At 44.1% G+C, this 20028-nt stretch overlaps 1 protein-coding gene across 1 annotated transcript in view; it reads right to left on the bottom strand.

Moving 5' to 3' along the window:
- Positions 1 to 291: 291 nt before the first annotated feature.
- Positions 292 to 20028, bottom strand: part of nol7 (nucleolar protein 7) — a 37164-nt gene continuing 17427 nt past the window's right edge. The window contains exons 6-8 of the mRNA XM_070880175.1: positions 3050 to 3171; positions 2875 to 2952; positions 292 to 839 (exon numbers count right to left, since the gene is read on the bottom strand). Of these exons, the coding sequence (XP_070736276.1) occupies positions 766 to 839; positions 2875 to 2952; positions 3050 to 3171 (274 nt within the window). The 3' untranslated portion in view covers positions 292 to 765. The remainder of the gene's footprint in view (positions 840 to 2874; positions 2953 to 3049; positions 3172 to 20028) is intronic.

The following is a 20028-nucleotide window of genomic DNA, read 5'->3' on the forward strand; positions in this document are numbered from 1 at the left end:
ACCCTACAAGAATAGGATGTCATATCCAATTCACAGAAATGGACAGCACGAGATTCCCAAAACAGGAATAAGCCTAGGAAATGATATGCAATAAAAGTAGAATTTGACCAATTAGCCACCATAAACTAGTGACAGAATACAAGTTCCAAAACACACATTATATCCTGGAATCCAATGCCAAGAACATAACCGAGTGTATTTATTTATGTCAAAAATGTGGCCCTGATATTAGCCCATGGATTTTCATAAATTCTGTTCACTAAAAAATGAAATATAAGTTATAAAGAATCAGGTGGTTAAAAAAAAGTTTATTGTTGCACTGTATTTGCATAGACTTCCTGCAACAACCCATTGATTTTTAACTTGGGTTCAAAGTGTTTATGCTTTCAATATTTTCTTCAAATTAACTGTCGACAAAAAAAACAGGGCTAGTATAGAGCATGTAAAGTCATCTCAATTAGATATTTTATTGAGATAACAAATTGTATATAATATTAGAACAGTTTCAAGTCACCTTCGTCCTTTGTACAGAAACAAATCTGGACAGCTGTCCTGAGTGTAAGAACCACAGACATCACCATGCAAACCAATGGACTACTAACTGCACACTATTACAGCACAAATGGCAGAGCTTCCTCTTGAAGGTCAGCAATGGTGAACTGAGGTCATTAATGCAGAGTTCATTTCCAGCACAAAAAAAAACCCATTTCATCTTCTATTTAAGAGCCCCATGTAGACTTCCGTTTTCTCAGTCGCTCCATTCTCTCATCTTCCAATTGCACTATGTTTCTGAATCCATAACTTTCGAAACTTTCCAGCCTTTTGTTTTCGTTGTGCACCTAAAAGAAATGGTTCACATATCAACAATATGAAAATATAAAAACTATGCAAGAACACAAGAGCCCAGAATTTGCAATGAGAATAATGGGTGAGGCTATCAGCGCTCACTGTTACAAATGGAGGAAATCTTGACAGCAACTTCTGGAGTACGTACATGTTCAGTTAAATGTGGAAATCCAGAAGTTGCTGTCAGAGATACCCCGCACCTAATAAGAAAATGAGAGGCTAGACTTTCCACTTCACATCGCCCAAAACAGCCTCTCATCACCCATTTTGACAAAAAAGTGGAAATTCAGGCTGGATCATCGCCGAAAAATTATCTCCTGACTTTCGGCACTGATCGCGAGGTGATTGCACTCTAGGGGCCCAAGTTTCCACAGGATAAAAAATGGGCGCCCCTCCGAGCTGGGCGCCCGTTTTTCGCGCCTAAAACGGCGCCAGAAAAAAAACGCGCTATTCTCGAGCGCTTTGCAGCTCCTTGTCTGTTTGGCGCAGCGCCCAGGGGGGGCGGGGCCTACACTCGCGCCGATTTTGTAAGTGGGAGGGGGCGGGTACTATTTAAATTAGTTTTTTTCTTGCCGGCAACGCTGCGCGTGCGCGTTGGAGCATTCGCGCATGCTCAGTGTGAAAAAAACATTGGCACTCGGCCATTTTTGTAGTTCTTTGTAGCCGTTTAAATTTTGAACATTTTTTAATAAAAGCACATTGCCATCAGCACTGAGGCTACCCTTCTCACTGTCTCCTTCCCCTCCCTCCCCTCCACGGCAACAAACGGCAGTTTCCTTCCCCACCCCCCACGGGAACGAACGATGGCTGAAGCACTTTCACACAGGTAGGAAGATGGTTTATTTAATCTTTTCTTTGCTTATAAATGTTTATTCGGGTTGGATTTATTTGTATAATATTTGTAGAAGTATAAATAAAGATTGTAGAATTTAATGACTTCCCTCCCCCCCCTCCACCTTGTTCTGGACGCCTAATTTGTAACCTGCGCCTGATTTTTTAATGTGTAGAACAGGTTTTTTCAGTTCTACAAAAATCTTCACTTGCTCCATTCTACTTTAGTTTGGAGTACGTTTTCACTGTGGAAACTTTGAAATCAGGCGTCAGTGGCCGGACACGCCCCCTTTTGAAGAAAAAATTCTGTTCCAAAGTAGAACTGTTCTACCTCACTAGAACGGCAGAAAAAAAAATGTAGAGAATTGCGATTTCTAAGATAGTCCGTTCTCCACCAGTTGCTCCTAAAAATCAGGCGCAAATCATGTGGAAACTTGTGCCCTAGGTGTGGCCTCAACAATACCCTGTATAGTTGTAGCAGGACTTCCCTGCTTTATACTCCATCCCCCTTGCAATAAAGGCCAACATTCCATTTGTCTTCCTGATCACTTGCTGTACCTGCATACTAACTTTTTGTGTTTCATGCACAATGACCCCCAGGTCTCTTTGTCCTGCAGCACTTTGCAATTTTTCTCCATTTAAATTATAATTGGCAGAAACAATAGAAAAGCAAAAGTGGATAACCTCACAGGGTGCGCTGTTGCAGTCCTTGCCGATAGTCTTGGCTTTGAAATGATTGCAATGGTGTGAACTTGCCCACTAGTTCCGCACTGAAAACAGCTGAAAAAGGGTTGGTGCTGAACAAACTCTCGGGCCATGAAAATTAATTTTACAAGTATGGCTTCTCATTCCCTCAGAAGAAAACTAGTATTGGAGATTTTTTTGAATTAAATAATTTTTTAAAATTAGCAAAATGTCTGTAGCTGTCAGCAAGATTCCTTCGCCGCTGGGAATAAAATCTAGGCCAAGATTTCAAAGTGCAGAACTAGGCAAAGCACACTAAATCATACATGCCAACTATGCACAATACAATACAAATCTGACAATATTAATATATTTAGAGAGGTCTTCATTTACAGTTGCTAAGAATTCATTTTTACTACAAGAATTGATATTAACAAAGGCAAGTAACTACATGTTCTAGTTTTGGTAATTCCTTTTCCAACGATAATTAATGTTAAGTCAAAATCTACTTACCCCATGATTTGTTGACAAACTGCATCGCGGCTTTTTTATTTTTAGCTTTCTTGTTTGCAAGTGAGAAGTATTCATTGACTGTAGTTTAAAAAAAAAACACCAGAAGTATAGTGAAGAGAGACGAGAGAAGAACGAAAAAAGGGTATCCTGGAATTGAATACAAAGATAAAATTACCACTGCCTCTACTGCTGCCTGGGCCATAGAGTCGAGTATTAATGAAATCTCTGGCATTTTCTATCTGCTGGTTTGTTTGCCCTTGATCCTTTAATCGAATGGCCATGTAACTCTCCTTCCATCTGTAAGAAAATAACAGTGTGTTAACGAGGTGAAAAATACAGAGCAACCCTTCATTAAAAGATTTTCACTTAATTTTTTTTTAAAGTTATTAAAGTGACAAGTTTACATGGTGCAAGAGCAAAATATTGCAGATGTGAAAGTCTGAAATAATAACAGAAAATGCTGGAAATACTTAGGTCAGACAACATCTGTGGGGAGAGAAAGAGTTAACGTTTCAGGTCGATGACCTTTCGTCAGAACTGGAAATATGACGTTCCATTTCCCGCAATTCTGCTCTCACCTCTTCCCCTCCCTTCCAGAATGATAGGGTTTCCATTGCCCTCACCTGTCTACACATTCAACGGATCATCCTCCGCCATTTCTGACACTTCCAGCGTGATTCCAAACACATCTTCCCTTCCACTCCCCTTTCAGCATTCTGCAGGGACTGCTCCCTCCGCGACACCCTGGTTCACTCCTCAAACATCTCCAACACCCCCTCCCCTTCCCACAGTACCTTCCCATGCAAGCACAGTAGATTCAACACCTGTCCTTTTACCTCCTTCCTTCCCACTGTCCAGGGCCCCCAAAACTCCTTCCAGATGAAACAGCGATTTACTTGTACATCTTGAAATTTAGTATATCGTATTCACTGCTCATGATGCAGTTATTGGGGAGACCAAATGCAGTTATTGGGTGACCGCTTTGCGGAACACCTCCGTTCAGTCAGTAAGCGTGACCCTGAGCTTCCAATTGACTATCAATTTAATTCATCATTCCTCTCCCACTCTGTCCTCGGCCTCTTACATGTTCCAACAAAGCTCAATGTAAGAGGCCGAGATAGGTATGTAAAGAGAAAAAGGTTGGTGAAGACAAACGTAGGTCCCCTGCAGTCAGAATCAGGGGAAGTCATAACGGGGAACAAAGAAATGGCAGACCAATTGAACAAGTACTTTGGTTCGGTATTCACTAAGGAGGATACAAACAACCTTCCGGATATAAAAGGGGTCAGAGGGTCTGGTAAGGAGGGGGAACTGAGGAAAATCTTTATTAGTCGGGAAATTGTGTTGGGGAAATTGATGGGATTGAAGGCCGATAAATCCCCAGGGCCTGATGGACTGCATCCTAGAGTACTTAAGGAGGTGGCCTTGGAAATAGCGGATGCATTGACAGTCATTTTCCAACATTCCATTGACTCTGGATCAGTTCCTATGGAGTGGAGGGTAGCCAATGTAACCCCACTTTTTAAAAAAGGAGGGAGAGAGAAAACAGGGAATTATAGACCGGTCAGCCTGACCTCAGTAGTGGGTAAAATGATGGAATCAATTATTAAGGATGTCATAGCAGTGCATCTGGAAAATGGTGACATGATAGATCCAAGTCAGCATGGATTTGTGAAAGGGAAATCATGCTTGACAAATCTTCTGGAATTTTTTGAGGATGTTTCCAGTAAAGTGGACAAAGGAGAACCAGTTGATGTAGTATATTTGGACTTTCAGAAGGCTTTCGACAAGGTCCCACACAAGAGATTAATGTGCAAAGTTAAAGCACATGGGATTGGGGGTAGTGTGCTGACGTGGATTGAGAACTGGTTGTCAGACAGGAAGCAAAGAGTAGGAGTAAACGGGTACTTTTCAGAATGGCAGGCAGTGACTAGTGGAGTGCCGCAAGGTTCTGTGCTGGGGCCCCAGCTGTTTACATTGTACATTAATGATTTAGACGAGGGGATTAAATGCAGTATCTCCAAATTTGCGGATGATACTAAGTTGGGTGGCAGTGTGAGCTGCGAGGAGGATGCTATTAGGCTGCAGAGTGACTTGGATAGGTTAGGTGAGTGGGCAAATGCATGGCAGATGAAGTATAATGTGGATAAATGTGAGGTTATCCACTTTGGTGGTAAAAACAGAGAGACAGACTATTATCTGAATGGTGACAGATTAGGAAAAGGGAAGGTGCAACGAGACCTGGGTGTCATGGTACATCAGTCATTGAAGGTTAGCATGCAGGTGCAGCAGGCGGTTAAGAAAGCAAATGGCATGTTGGCCTTCATAGCGAGGGGATTTGAATACAGGGGCAGGGAGGTGTTGCTACAGTTGTACAGGGCCTTGGTGAGGCCACACCTGGAGTATTGTGTACAGTTTTGGTCTCCTAACTTGAGGAAGGACATTCTTGCTATTGAGGGAGTGCAGCGAAGGTTCACCAGACTGATTCCCGGGATGGCGGGACTGACCTATCAAGAAAGATTGGATCAACTGGGCTTGTATTCACTGGAGTTCAGAAGAATGAGAGGGGACCTCATAGAAACGTTTAAAATTCTGACGGGTTTAGACAGGTTAGATGCAGAAAGAATGTTCCCAATGTTGGGGAAGTCCAGAACCAGGGGTCACAGTCTGAGGATAAGGGGTAAGCCATTTAGGACCGAGATGAGGAGAAACTTCTTCACCCAGAGAGTGGTGAACCTGTGGAATTCTCTACCACAGAAAGTAGTTGAGGCCAATTCACTAAATATATTCAAAAGGGAGTTAGATGACGTCCTTACTACTCGGGGAATCAAAGGTTATGGCGAGAAAGCAGGAAGGGGGTATTGAAGTTTCATGTTCAGCCATGAACTCATTGAATGGCGGTGCAGGCTAGAAGGGCTGAATGGCCTGCTCCTGCACCTATTTTCTATGTTTCTATGTTTCTATGTAAGCTTGAAGAACAGCAACTCATCTTTCGATGAGGTACTTTACAGCCTTCTGGACTCAACATCGAGTTCAACAATTTAATTTTATTAGTTCCTCGATGTGGATGTCACTGGCAAGTCCAGCATTTATCGCCCATCCACAATTGCCCTCGAGAAGATTGTGGTGAACAGCTGCCTTGAACCGTTGCAGTCCGTGTGGTGAAGGACAGTGTTTTTGAGGAGGGAGTTCCAAGATTTTGATCCAGTGACGATGAAGGAATGGCAATACATTTCCAAGTCAGGATGGGGGGGGGAGGGAGAACTTGCAAATGGTGGTGTATCACCACCATGCGCCTGCTTCCCTTGTCCTTCTAGGTGTAGAGGTCGTGGGTTTGGGAGGTGCTGTCAAAAAAGCCTTGGTGAGTTGTTGCAGTACATCTTGTAGATGGTACACATTGCATACACGGTATGCCAGTGATGGAGGGAGTGAATGTTTAAGGTGGTGAATGGGGTGCCAATCAAGCAGGCTGCTTTGTCCTGGATGGTGTCAAGTTTCTTGAGTGTTGTTGGAGCTGTACTTATCCAGCAAGTGGAGAGTATTGCATCAGAATTCTGACTTGTGCTTTGTAGATGGTAGAAAGGTTTTGGGGCGTTAGGAGGTGAGACACTCACTGCAGAATACCCAGCCTCTGACCCGCGCTTGTTGCCACAGTATGTGTGTGGCTGGCCCAGTTAAGTTTCTGGTCAATGGTGGCCCCTAAAATGTTGATGGTGGGAGATTCGGTGATGGCAATGTCGTTGAATGTCATGGGGATTAAACTCTCGGTTGTTGGAGGTAGTCATTGCCTGGCGCGAATGTTACTCGTCACTTATTAGCCCAAGCCTGAATATTGTCCCCGTCTTGCTGCATGCGGGCACAGATGGCTTCATTTACTATAGGGAAGGTCATTGATGAAGCACCAGACGATGGTTGTGTCAAGGACACTGCCCTGAGGAACCCCTGCAGCAATGTTCTGGGGCTGAGATGATTGACCTCCAACCACCATAATCATCGTCCTTTGTGCTAGGTATGACTCAAGCCAGTGAATAATTTTCCCCAATTCTCATTGACATCAATTTTACTTGGGCTGCCTGATGCCACCCTTGGTGCTGCCTTGATGAATGCTGCCTTGATGTCAAGAACAGTCACACTCATCTCATCTCTGGAAGTAAGCATTTTTGTCCCTGTTTGGACCAAGGCTGTAATGAGGTCTGGAGCTGCGTGGTCCTGGCGGAACCCAAATTGAGGATCGGTGAGCAGATTATTGGTAAGTGTCGCTTGGTAGCACTGTCAATGACGCCTTCCATCGCTTTGCTGATGATTGAGAATAGACTGATGGGGCGATAATTGGCCAGATTAGATTAGTCCTGCTTTTTGTGGACATGACAAACCAGGGCAGTTTTCCACATTATTGGGTAGATGCCAGTGTTGTAGCTGTACTGGAACAGCTTGGCTAGAGCCATGGCTAGCTCTGGAGCACAAGTCTTCAGTGTGACAGCCGAGACGTTGTCGGGGCCCTTAGCCTTCGCTGTATCCAGTGCGCTCAGCCATTTCTTGATATTACGTGGAGTGAATCGAATTGGCTGAAGACTGATTTCTGTGATGGTGGGGACCTCAGGAGGAGGCTGATATGGATCATCCACTCGGCACTTCTGGCTGAAGATGGTTGCAAACGCTTCAGCCTTGTCTTTTGCACTCACGTGCTGGGCTCCACCAACATTGAAGATGGGGATGTTCATGGAGCCTCCTCCTCTAGTTAGTTGTTTAATTGTCCACCACCATTCACCACTGGACTGCAGAGCTTTGATCTGATCCATTGATTGTGGGATTGCTTAGCTCTGTCTATAGCATGCTGCTTGTAGTCCTGTGTTGCAACTTCCCCAGGTTGGCACCTCATTTTTAGGCACACCTGGTGCTTCTGGCATGCTCTTTTGCACTCCTCATTGAACCCTGGCTTCATGAAAATGGTAGAGTGAGGGATATGCCGGGCCATGCGGTTACAGGTTGTGGTGGAATACAATTTCTGCTGCTGATGATGACCCAGAGAGCTTCATGGATGCCCAGTTTTGAATCTATTCCATTTCATCATCATCATAGGCGGTTCCTCGAACGAAGATGACTTGCTTCCACATGAGTTCACAGGTGTTTCAATGAAGTACCTGATGCTCCAGTCCTGAACTCCAATTGAGGGGGTGAAAGATGCCTGTGCGTAGATTTTTTTTTAACGTGTGGTGACCGTTGCACATCAGCCACCACACGGGCTTGATAGAGCTAAGCCTTTATCCAGTGGCAAGGGTTAACCAGGATGACTGGAGACCTGCTCTGCTGCATGGACCTAGTGCGCACACATATCGCAGTGTGGGCTGGCCCGTGCTGCCCCTGGGCCCTCGGCTCTTCTGGGCCCCGCACCCTCATTCACCGCACTTCCGCCACGATCTCGCGCCACTCCTCCGCCACAAACATTCGCCGCACCTCCGCCACGATCCCTCACCGCTCCTACGCCACAAAAACACTCGCTGCACCTCCGTACCAAACATTCGGCGAACCTCCGTCATGATCACCCACCGAATCTCAGCCACGATCCCTCATCACTCCTCCGCCCTGATCAGTCGTCGCAAGTCCACCACGACCTTTCCACTCCTCTGCTGTACCAGGGCCCCGCCGATGCTTCTACCCACGCTCCAAACGGCGACCTGGGTCCTGATGACGTCACCCAGTCGTCCACCTCGAAGCCGTCACACATTTGTGTCATCTCGCTGGAAGCTGCAGTGGCATGCTCCAGCTCTTTTTATAGCCCCGACCTGCGGAGATGTTCTCGCAAGGTCGGGGTAGCTCACAATGTCCCAGGGTCCAGCGCTCCAGCTCTTTTTATAGCCCCGACCTGCGGAGATGTTCTCTCACACGGTGGTCGCGCCACACAACACGATGGAGGGTGTTCTGAGTGGGAAGACCATAACCTCTGCCTCTATTTTTTCACATGGAAGCTGATTCTGCCATTCCCATTTACACCTCTTCTAGACTCACCTTTTGTTTCTTTACTTGTCCCATTACTTTTTGCTTTTGCTTTGTACTATCAAACTTTGTCATTTAATCACTCCTGCCTTCCACCCTATCACATACCTTCCCTTTTGTTCTTTCCTACCCTCTCTCCGTCCCAGCACTTGCTTAAAACCGGTTACATCTCTAACCATTTCCAGTTAGGACGAAAGGTCATCGACCTGAAATGTTAGCTCTGTTTCTCTCCCCACAGATGTTGCCTGACCTGCTGAGTATTTTCAGCACTTTGTTATTTAAGTTATCCTGATGGTGTCCCTTGGGTAAGAGTGACCATAATATGGTAGAATTCTTTATTAAGGTGGATAGTGACACAGTTCATTCAGAAAGTAGGGTCCTGAACTTGAGGAAAGGTAACTTCGATGGTATGAGACGAGAATTGGCTGGAATAGACTGGCGAATGATACTTAAAGGGTTGACTGTGGATAGGCAATGGCAAACATTTAAAGATCACATGGATGAACAAGAATTGTACATCCCTGTCTGGAGTAAAAATAAAACGGGGAAGGTGGCTCAACCGTGGCTAACAAGGGAAATTAAGGATAGTATTAAATCCAAGGAAGAGGCATATAAATTGGCCAGAAAAAGCAGCAAACTGGAGGACTGGGAGAAATTTAGAACTCAGCAGAGGAGGTCAAAGGGTTTAATTAGGAGAGGGAAAATAGAGTATGAGAGGAAGCTTGTCAGGAACATAAAAACTGACTGCAAAAGCTTCTATAGATATGTGAAGAGAAAAAGAATAGTGAAGACAAACATAGGTCGCTTGCAGTCAGATTCAGGTGAATTTATAATGGGGAACAAAGAAATAGCAGATCAGTTGAACAAATACTTTGGTTCTGTCTTCACGAAGGAAGACACAAATAACCTTCCAGAAGTACGAGGGGACAGAGGGTCTAGTGAGGAGGAGGAACTGAAGGATATCCTTATTAGGCGGGAAATTGTGTTAGGGAAATTGATGGGATTGAAGGCCAATAAATCCCCGGGGCCTGGTAGTCTGCATCCCAGAGTACTTAAGGAAGTGGCCCTAGAAATAGTGGATGCATTGGTGATAATTTTCCAACAGTCTATCGACTCTGGATCAGTTCCCATGGATTGGAGGGTAGCTAATGTAACACCACTTTTTTTTTTTTAAAGTGGAGAGAGAAAACAGATAACTATAGACCAGTTAGCCTGACATTAATGGGGAAAATGTTGGAATCAATTATTAAAGATGAAATAACAGCGCATTTGGAAAGCAGTGACAGGATCGGTCCAAGTCAACATGGATTTATGAAAGGGAAATCATGCTTGACAAATCTTCTAGAATTTTTTGAGGATGTAACTAGTAGAGTGGACAAGGGAGAACCAGTGGATGTGGTGTATTTGGACTTTCAAAAGGCTTTTAACAAGGTCCCACACAAGAGATTGGTGTGCAAAATTAAAACACAGGTTTGGGGGTAATGTACTGACGTGGATAGAGAACTGGCTGGCAGACAGGAAACAGAGAGTCGGGATAAACGGGTCCTTTTCAGAATGGCAGGCAGTGATTTGTGGGGTGTTGCAGGGCTCAGTGCATGGAACCTCAGCTCTTTACAATATACATTAATGATTTAGATGAAGGAATTGAGTGTAATATCTCCAAGTTTGCAGATGACACTAAACTGGGTGGCGGTGTAAGCTGTGAGGAAGACACTAAGAGGCTGCAGGGTGACTTGGACAGGTTAGGTGAGTGGGCAAATGCATGGCAGATGCAGTATAATGTGGATAAATGTGAGGTTATCCACTTTGGGGGCATAAACGCGAAGGCAGATTATCTGAATGGCGGCAGATTAGGAAAAGGGGAGGTGCAACGAGACCTGGCTGTCATGGTTCATCAGTCATTGAAAGTTGGCATGCAGGTGCAGCAGACGGTGAAGAAGGCAAATGGTATGTTGGCCTTTATAGCTAGGGGATTTGAGTATAGGAGCAGGGAGGTCTTACTGCAGTTGTACAGGGCCTTGGTGAGACCTCACCTGGAATATTGTGTTCAGTTTTGGTCTCCTAATCTGAGGAAGGATGTTCTTGCTATTGAGGGAATGCAGCGAAGGTTCACCAGACTGATTCCTGGGATGGTTGGACTGACATATGAGGGGAGACTGGATCGACTGGGCTTTTATTCACTGGAGTTTAGAAGGATGAGAGGGGATCTCATAGAAACACATAAAATTCTGATGGGACTGGACAGGTTAGATGCAGGAAGAATGTTCCCGATGTTGGGGAAGTCCAGAACCAGGAGACACAGTCTAAGGATAAGGGGTAAGCCATTTAGGACTGAGATGAGGAGAAACTTCTTCACTCAGAGAGTTGTTAACCTGTGGAATTACCTTCCGCAGAGAGTTGTTGATGCCAGTTCATTGGATATATTCAAAAGGGCGTTAGATATGGCCCTTATGGCTAAAGGGATCAAGGGGTATGGAGAGAAAGCAGGTAAGGGGTACTAAGGTGAATGATCATCCATGATCTTATTGAATGGTGGTGCAGGCTCGAAGGGCCGAATGGCCTACTCCTGCACCTATTTTCTATGTTTCTATGTCCTGCTGGTCCATGAACACCTTCAATTTCGTAACTGCCATCAGCACCAGGACTAGAGCAAGTATATAAAAGCAAAACCATTTCATATTACTAATCTTGGAACGCTGGATCTCTCAGCATTTTTCAAATGCTGAAAACAGGTACCACTAATGTCTTCCCAGTAAGGACTTTGATAGATTATAGGTTTCACTGCAGACTCAAAGGTTTGGCAATAAATGTCACTTTCACTAACTAGTTACCTGCCAGTCAGAACACAACAAATCATGTAGCATGCCTCAACTGTACTGAAATTCTGTGGTACATTTTCCAAGCTACACCAGACTTGTGCCAGATTGGGTCTATAGTTCTCCATTGTAGCTATCAAGTTAAAATGCATGCCTGTCACTTTATAAAGGCCAGAAGCCATCAAGAGCAGTTCTTCAAAAATATAAGCAGATATCTGAATAGATATTAGAGGTAGCTTTTTACACTATATATATGCCCATCATCATAGGCAGTCCCTCGAACGAGGATGACTTGCTTCCACCAGTACAAACCGGACGGTCTGCACCTAGGCAGAACCGGAACCAATGTCCTAGGGGGAGTATTTGCTAGCGCTGTTGGGGAGGAGTTAAACTAATATGGCAGGGGGATGGGAACCAATGCAGGGAGACAGAGGGAAACAAAATGGAGACAGAAGCAAAAGACACAAAGGAGATGAGTAAAAGTGGAGGGCAGAGAAACCCAAGGCAAAAAACAAAAAGGGCCACTTTACAGCAAAATTCTAAAGGGTCAAAGTGTATTAAAAAGGCAAGCCTGAAGGCTCTGTGCCTCAATACGAGTAGTATTCGGAATAAGGTGGACGAATTAACTGTGCAGATAGCAGTTAACGGATATGATGTGGTTGGCATCACGGAGACATGGCTCCAGGGTGACCAAGGCTGGGAACTCAACATCCAAGGGTATTCAACATTTAGGAAAGATAGACAGAAAGGAAAAGGAGGCGGGGTGGCGTTGCTGGTTAAAGAGGAAATTAATGCAATTGTAAGGAAGGACATTAGCTTGGATGATGTGGAATCGGTATGGGTGGAGCTACGGAATACCAAAGGGCAGAAAATGCTAGTGGGAGTTGTGTACAGACCTCCAAACAGTAGTAGTGATGTTGGGGAGGGCATCAAACAGGAAATTAGGGGTGCATGCAATAAAGGTGCAGCAGTTATCATGGGTGACTTTAATATGCATATAGATTGGGCTAACCAAACTGGAAACAATACGGTGGAGGAGGATTTCCTGGCGTGCATAAGGGATGGTTTTCTAGACCAATATGTCGAGGAACCAACTAGGGGGGAGGCCATCTTAGACTGGGTGTTGTGTAATGAGAGGGGATCAATTAGCAATCTCGTTGTGCAAGGCCCCTTGGGGAAGAGTGACCATAATATGGTGGAATTCTACATTAGGATGGAGAAGGAAACAGTTAATTCAGAGACCATGGGTCCAGAACTTAAAGAAGGGTAACTTTGAAGGTATGAGGCGTAAATTGGCTAGGATAGATTGGTGAATGATACTTAAGGGGTTGACAGTGGATGGGCAATGACAGACATTTAGAGACCGCATGGATGAACTACAACAATTGCACATCTCTGTCTGACGTAAAAATAAAAAAGGGAAGGTGGCTCAACCATGGCTATCAAGGGAAATCAGGGATAATATTACAGCCAAGGAAGTGGCATACAAATTGGCCAGAAATCGCAGCGAACCAGTGGACTGGAAGAAATTTAGAACTCAGCAGAGGAGGACAAAGCGTTTGATTAGGGCAGAGAAAATAGAGCACGAGAGGAAGCTTGCAGGGAACATTAAAATGGACTGCAAAAGCTTCTATAGATATGTAAAGAGAAAAAGGTGAGTAAAAACAAACATAGGTTCCCTGCAGTCAGAATCAGGGGAAGTCATAACTGGGAACAAAGAAATGGCAGACCAATTGAACAAGTACTTTGGTTCGATATTCACCAAGGAGGACACAAATAACCTTTCGGATATAAAAGAGGTCAGAGGGTCTAGTAAGAAGGAAGAACTGAGGGAAATCCTTATTAGTCGGGAAATTGTGTTGGGGAAATTGATGGGATTGAAGGCCGATAAATCCCCAGGGCCTGATGGTCTGCATCCCAGAGTACTTAAGGAGGTGGCCTTGGAAATAGCGGATGCATTGACAGTCATTTTCCAACATTCCATAGACTCTGGATCAGTTCCTATGGAGTGGAGGGTAGCCAATGTAACCCTACTTTTTAAAAAAGGAGGGAGAGAGAAAACAGGGAATTATAGATCGGTCAGCCTGACATCGGTAGTGGGTAAAATGATGGAATTAATTATTAAGGATGTCATAGCAGCGCATTTGGAAAGAGGTGACATGATAGGTCCAAGTCAGCATGGATTTGTGAAAGGGAAATCATGCTTGACAAATCTTCTGGAATTTTTTGAGGATGTTTCCAGTAGAGTGGACAAGGGAGAACCAGTTGATGTGGTGTATTTGGACTTTCAGAAGGCTTTCGACAAGATCCCACGCAAGAGATTAATGTGCAAAGTTAAAGCACATGGGATTGGGGGTAGTGTGCTGACGTGGATTGAGAACTGGTTGGCAGACAGGAAGCAAGAGTAGGAGTAAATGGGTACTTTTCAGAATGGCAGGCAATGACTAGTGGGGTACCGCACAAGGTTCTGTGCTGGGGCCCCAGCTGTTTACACTGTACATTAATGATTTAGACGAGGGGATTAAATATAGTATTTCCAAATTTGCGGATGACACTAAGTTGGGTGGCAGTGTGAGCTGCGAGGAGGATGCTATGAGGCTGCATAGTGACTTGGATAGGTTAGGTGAGTGGGCAAATGCATGGCAGATAAAGTATAATGTGGATAAATGTGAGGTTATCCACTTTGGGGGCAAAAACAGAGAGACAGACTATTATCTGAATGGTGACAGATTAGGAAAAGGGGAGGTGCAACGAGACCTGGGTGTCATGGTACATCAGTCATTGAAGGTGGGCATGCAGGTACAGCAGGCAGTTAAGGCGGCAAATGGCATGTTGGCCTTCATAGCGAGGGGATTTGAGTACAGGGGCAGGGAAGTGTTACTACAGTTGTACAGGGCCTTGGTGAGGCCACACCTGGAGTATTGTGTACAGTTTTGGTCTCCTAACTTGAGGAAGGACATTCTTGCTATTGAGGGAGTGCAGCGAAGGTTCACCAGACTGATTACCGGGATGGCGGGACTGACATATCAAGAAAGACTAGATCAACTGGGCTTGAATTTACTGGAGCTCAGAAAAATGAGAGGGAATCTCATAGAAACGTTTAAAATTCTGACAGGTTTAGACAGGTTAGATGCAGGAAGAATGTTCCCAATGTTGGGGAAGTCCAGAACCAGGGGTCACAGTCTAAGGATAAGGGGTAAGCCATTTAGGACCGAGATGAGGAGAAACCTCTTCATCCAGAGAGTGGAATTCTCTACCACAGAAAGTTGTTCAGGCCAATTCACTAAATATATTCAAAAAGGAGTTAGATGTAGTCCTTACTACTAGGGGGATCAAGGAGTATGGCGAGAAAGCAGGAATGGGATACTGAAGTTGCATATTCAGCCATGATCTTATTGAATGGCGGTGCAGGCTCGAAGGGCCAAATGGCCTACTCCTGCACCTATTTTCTATGTTTCACAGATGTTTCAATGAAGGACCTGATGTTCCAGTCCTGAACTCCAATATGCAGAGTGGTCTTGAACGGAGTGCAAAGAGTGTTCAAGACTGGGAATTCGAAGCGGAGGGGAAAGGAGATGCTGCTTTTTGCCTCCAATACTTAGAGGTTTTTATTACAGGTAAATAATTAATTTAATTTACATAAGCTAAACTGGATCTTATAACTAGTTAATAAAACTAAGCTAAGTTAATTCAATACATAAAGTTTAATTAAAGACACAAAAAATAGTGAGGAACCAATGGTCTAGTAAGAATGAGGAACTTAAAAAGAAATTAGTATTAGTAAAGAAATAGTACTGGAGAAATTAATGGGACTAAAAGCTGACAAATCCCCTGGACCTGATGGTCTAAATCCTAGGGTTTAAAAAATGGTGGCTAGTGATAGTGGATGCATTGGTTTTGATCTTCTAGAATTCCCTAGATTCTTGAACGTCCCCGCGGATTGGAAGGTAGAAAATGTGGAAGGAGCGGGAGAGAAAATGGGAAACTATAGACCAATTAGGGAAAATGCCAGAATCTATTATTAGGGACGTGGTAACAGAGCACTTAGAAAATCATAATATGATTGGGCAGAGTCAACACAGATTTATGAAAGGGAAATCATGTCAGACAAATCTATTTATTTTTTGACATTATAACCGCAGACCACTTGCCAGCTTCACAATGCAAAAAACTGCACGTGCACGGAAGTTTGAATGTGCTTCGCAGCTAGTTAAAGTGACCACGTGGCTCAAAAAATGTAGAGGGGCTATTCGTTGTAACTGGCAGGGTAGATAAGGAGGAACCAGTGATACACTGTATTTGTATTTTCAAAAAGCATTCGATAAGGCGCCACACAAGAGGTTATTATACAAATTTAGGTTTCATGGGATTGGGGATAACATATTAGCATGGATTGAGGATTGGTTAACGGACAGAAACCAGAATAGGAATAAATGGGTCAATTTTGAGCTGGAAGACTGTAACTAGTAGGATACCGCAGGGATCAGTACATGGGCCTCAGCTATTTGCAATCTATATTAATGACTTAGATGAGGGGCAGAGTATAATGCATCCAGGTTTGCTGACAATACAAAGCTAGGTGGGAAAGCAAGTTGTGAGGAGGATGCAAAGGGATATAGACAATTTAAGTGGGCAAGAACGTGGCAGATGGAAGTGTGGAGAAATGTGAAGTTATCCACTTTGGTAGGAAAAATAGAAAAGCAGTATATTTTTTTAAATGGCGAGAAATTGGGTCTGGTATTCAGAGGCAGCTGGGTGTCCTTGTACACAAATCACAAAGTCAACATGCAGGTACAGCAAGCAATTATGAAAGCAAATGGTATGTTAGCTTTTATTACAAACGCATTGGGGGCATGGAGAGAAGGCGGAAGTGGGGTACTGAAGTTGCATGATCAGCCATGATCATGTTGAATGGTGGTGCAGGCTCGAAGGGCCGAATGGCCTGTTCCTGCCCTATTTTCTATGTTTTTATGATTGGAGTATGAGTAAAGACATCTTACTGCAATTACAGAGGGCCTTGGTGAGACCACACCTGGAGTACTGTCTTGGTCTCGTTACTTAAGGAAGGATATACTTGCCTTCGAGGGAGTTCACCAGACTGATTCCTGGGATGGGGGATTGCCCTATGAGGAGACCAAGCCTATATTTCCGAGAATTTAGAGGAATGAGGTGATCTCATTGAAATATAGAGGACCCGACAAGGTAGATGCCGGGAGGATGTTTCTCTGGTCACAGTCTCAGAATATGGGATCGGCCATTTAGGACTGAAATGAGGAAAAATTGCTTCACTCCCAAAAGGTTGTGAATTTTGGGAATTCTCTATCCAAGAGGCCTGTGAATCCAGTCATTGAGTATATTCAAGAGAGAGATTGATAAGATATTTGGATACTAAGGGAATCAAGGGCTATGTGGATAGTGCGGGTAGGTGGAGTTGAGGTAAAAGATCAACCATAAATGGCGGAGCAGGCTTAAAGGGCCAAATGGCCTCCTCCTGATCCTATTTCTTATGCTCTTATAATAAATTTGGTACATGGGACACATGTTCAAATGAAACCCACTCACTATGAAAAATACCATTATAAAACTGCCTATGTTATTTGCAATTACATAGGATGCCTGTAGGTGCTGCTGTGAAAGAGCTTATACATCTGGATTCCTGCCAGTAAAAAGATTGCTTTGAGTCCACAGGGTCCAAGCTTCCCCAGGAGTTGCTCCCTTTTTTTTTGGAGTACCTTAAAAATCGCAATTCTGCCCATTTAATTTGCTCCACTGTAAGTGAGTTAGGTTAGGTTTTTTTTTTAAGTTCAGTTTTTTTTTCCAAAAGGGAGCGTTACCAGCCACTTATGCCTGTTTTGACCATTTAAGCAAGTTTAGACAGCTAAAAGTTACTCCTAACTAACTTAGACCAGCGTATGTGGCCACGTGACGCACAGAAAAACCTTGCGTTGAGCTAAGAAATCAGCGCAGGTAGCCAGATATTGGGGGGGGGGGGGGGGGGGTGGGGGGGGGCGGGGAAGGGAAGTGAGAGGAGCTTGCAAAGCACTAAAAACCTTCACAACATTAAAGAAGCATAAATACATTTACGGCACTAAGCACTAAACAAAGCATAAAAATAAGCATTCAATAACAAATAAAAAATACAAGGAAGCTGAGGACCTGTACCTAGCACCAAGACTTACAAAGCACGAAACAAAGCACAAAAAGTAATAAGCAATTAATTAACAAATAAAAAAATAGAAGGAACCCTGCACCTAAAGCACCAAGACCAAAGTAATAAGCAATCAATCAATAAACAATAAATAAAAAACTAGAAGTGCTACCTTAGGGAACGCAGCGGGCCGCTGATGAGGGAGCCCATTTGGCCAGAGCTAGGGGCGGCATGCTCCTCCCACACAGCCTGCAGAGCAGCGCAGAGATTTGGGCTGCGAGGAGCTACTGCACATGCGTGCACACTCTAGCACGCATGTGCAGAGGTCCCGGCACTGTTTTCAGTGCTGCGCCACGCCGAGGCCGAAGACGTCCTGAGGAGCTGGGAGAATTGGAAGGTAACTTTTCAGCGCCCTTTTTAGTCCAGAAAGTCGGCGCACCTCGTTTTTACAGGGGGGAAAACTTGGGCCCATAGTTCCAGCCTCTGGCTTCCAGATAGCACTGTGGAGCTATTCTGAAACTCGACTGCACCATCTTTGTTTTGTACTTTTCCAAGTACCGAATTTACTTTCCTTTTAAACTGCATCTCCTGTGAGTTTTGAAATGTTTCTCCGGGCTTTAATTTTAGGCACATGTCTTGCTCCATGACATAATGTTTAAAAACAATTATGTTTCAATTACTCTTTACAGATTCCCTTCCAGCACCTTGCTCACTTTATGCTGCCCAGAGCAGTGAAAAAAATGCTTGTTCTCTTTCTATACATTTAGTATTTTGTCTTTGAAAAAATAATTTTTGAGCACCCCTCCCCTCGTTCTACCATGCCCATGTTTTAATACTAGTATCGGTCAGTCTTGTTGGGCCCAATTTTTCCAATCCCTTTTTTCGGCACACTTACCCTAAATGTGCCGACTTTGTGAGCTGGAAACGGCACCGAAAAAAAGTGGCCCCATCCTGCCCGCTCTGCCGAGTCTCCCGTGTCCTAGTGTGGCGGACATAGTGCTATGGGGGGGGACGGAGCAACAGCCCAGTGCAGAAAACACTACCGGCAGCTGTATGCATGCGCAGTGGAGTCTGCGCGCATGCTCCTCGCCCTCCCAGCATGTCCTGCAGGATGTGAGCAGCCCCTATCCCTGGCCGAAGGGACGCCCCGATGTTCGCCTGGTGAGTGGAGAATATCCTGTGGTATTCATTCAGGGTCGCTCAGAGTTGTCAGAAGCGGAGTGCAAAAGTTGGGAATTTGGCAAGTGGGAACCTAGTGCAGAGACGGGAAGGAAGTTCTGTTTTTTGGCTTCAATACTTGTAGTGCTCCATGTTACATATTTAAATATTTCATATAATCTACCTATAACTTAAACTAGATCAAGTAATGAGTTAAAAAACTATAAGCTAAGTTGATTAAATAGATGTTGAAAGGTTGTTTCCCCTGGGTGAGATTATCCATTTTGGACCCAAGAAAGATAGATCAGAATAAATAGTGTGAAGCTCGGAACTGTGGTGCTTTAAATGTACTAACCTGCACCGAATTCGTAACTGCCCGCAATGTTTTTCAGAGCTGGCCACATACGCTGACCTAATTCGATTTGGAATACGTTTTAGCTGGCCAAAACTGGCATAAGTGGCTGGGAATGCCCCCTTTTGAAAAAAAAAACTCAACTAAAAAAAAATCATACCTAACTGAGTTACCCTGGAGCAAGTTTATTGGGGAAAATTGTGTTTTTTTTAAACTTATTCCAGTAAAACCAACTTACTCCAAAAAATGGAGCAAGTCATGGCCAAAATTGGGCCCGTTGTTTCTGATAAAGCTCCCCCTGCCCTACTGGTAAATTAAACTTTGTTTCCATTGAACTTATTTTTGAATGGAGGTATTCAGTAATTCCCTCAAACCTTCAGAATGCTCCTCCCTTGAACTTCAATTGGATGTTAATAAATTCTCACCAGTTTCCTCTCTCTATTTTGAGAAAGCTCTCTGGTCATTAATCATACAGCCAAAACTGATGGTACTTTTTTTTTTAAAATCGCTTATGATTGTCTTCCGAATCGGCTGGCTTTCTCTTCAGAGTAAGGTGCGCTACATTCAATCATTATTACAAATCCTCTCATTCACTGTGAGCAACACCATGGGATATTGTAATGTAGTATAAGTCTTGCATATGTGTGCACTTCCTGCAAGTGTCATACTTACTTCCTCTAACACTT

This window comes from Pristiophorus japonicus, chromosome 5, assembly GCF_044704955.1.
Source record: "Pristiophorus japonicus isolate sPriJap1 chromosome 5, sPriJap1.hap1, whole genome shotgun sequence".
Taxonomy (NCBI): Eukaryota; Metazoa; Chordata; class Chondrichthyes; family Pristiophoridae; genus Pristiophorus; species Pristiophorus japonicus.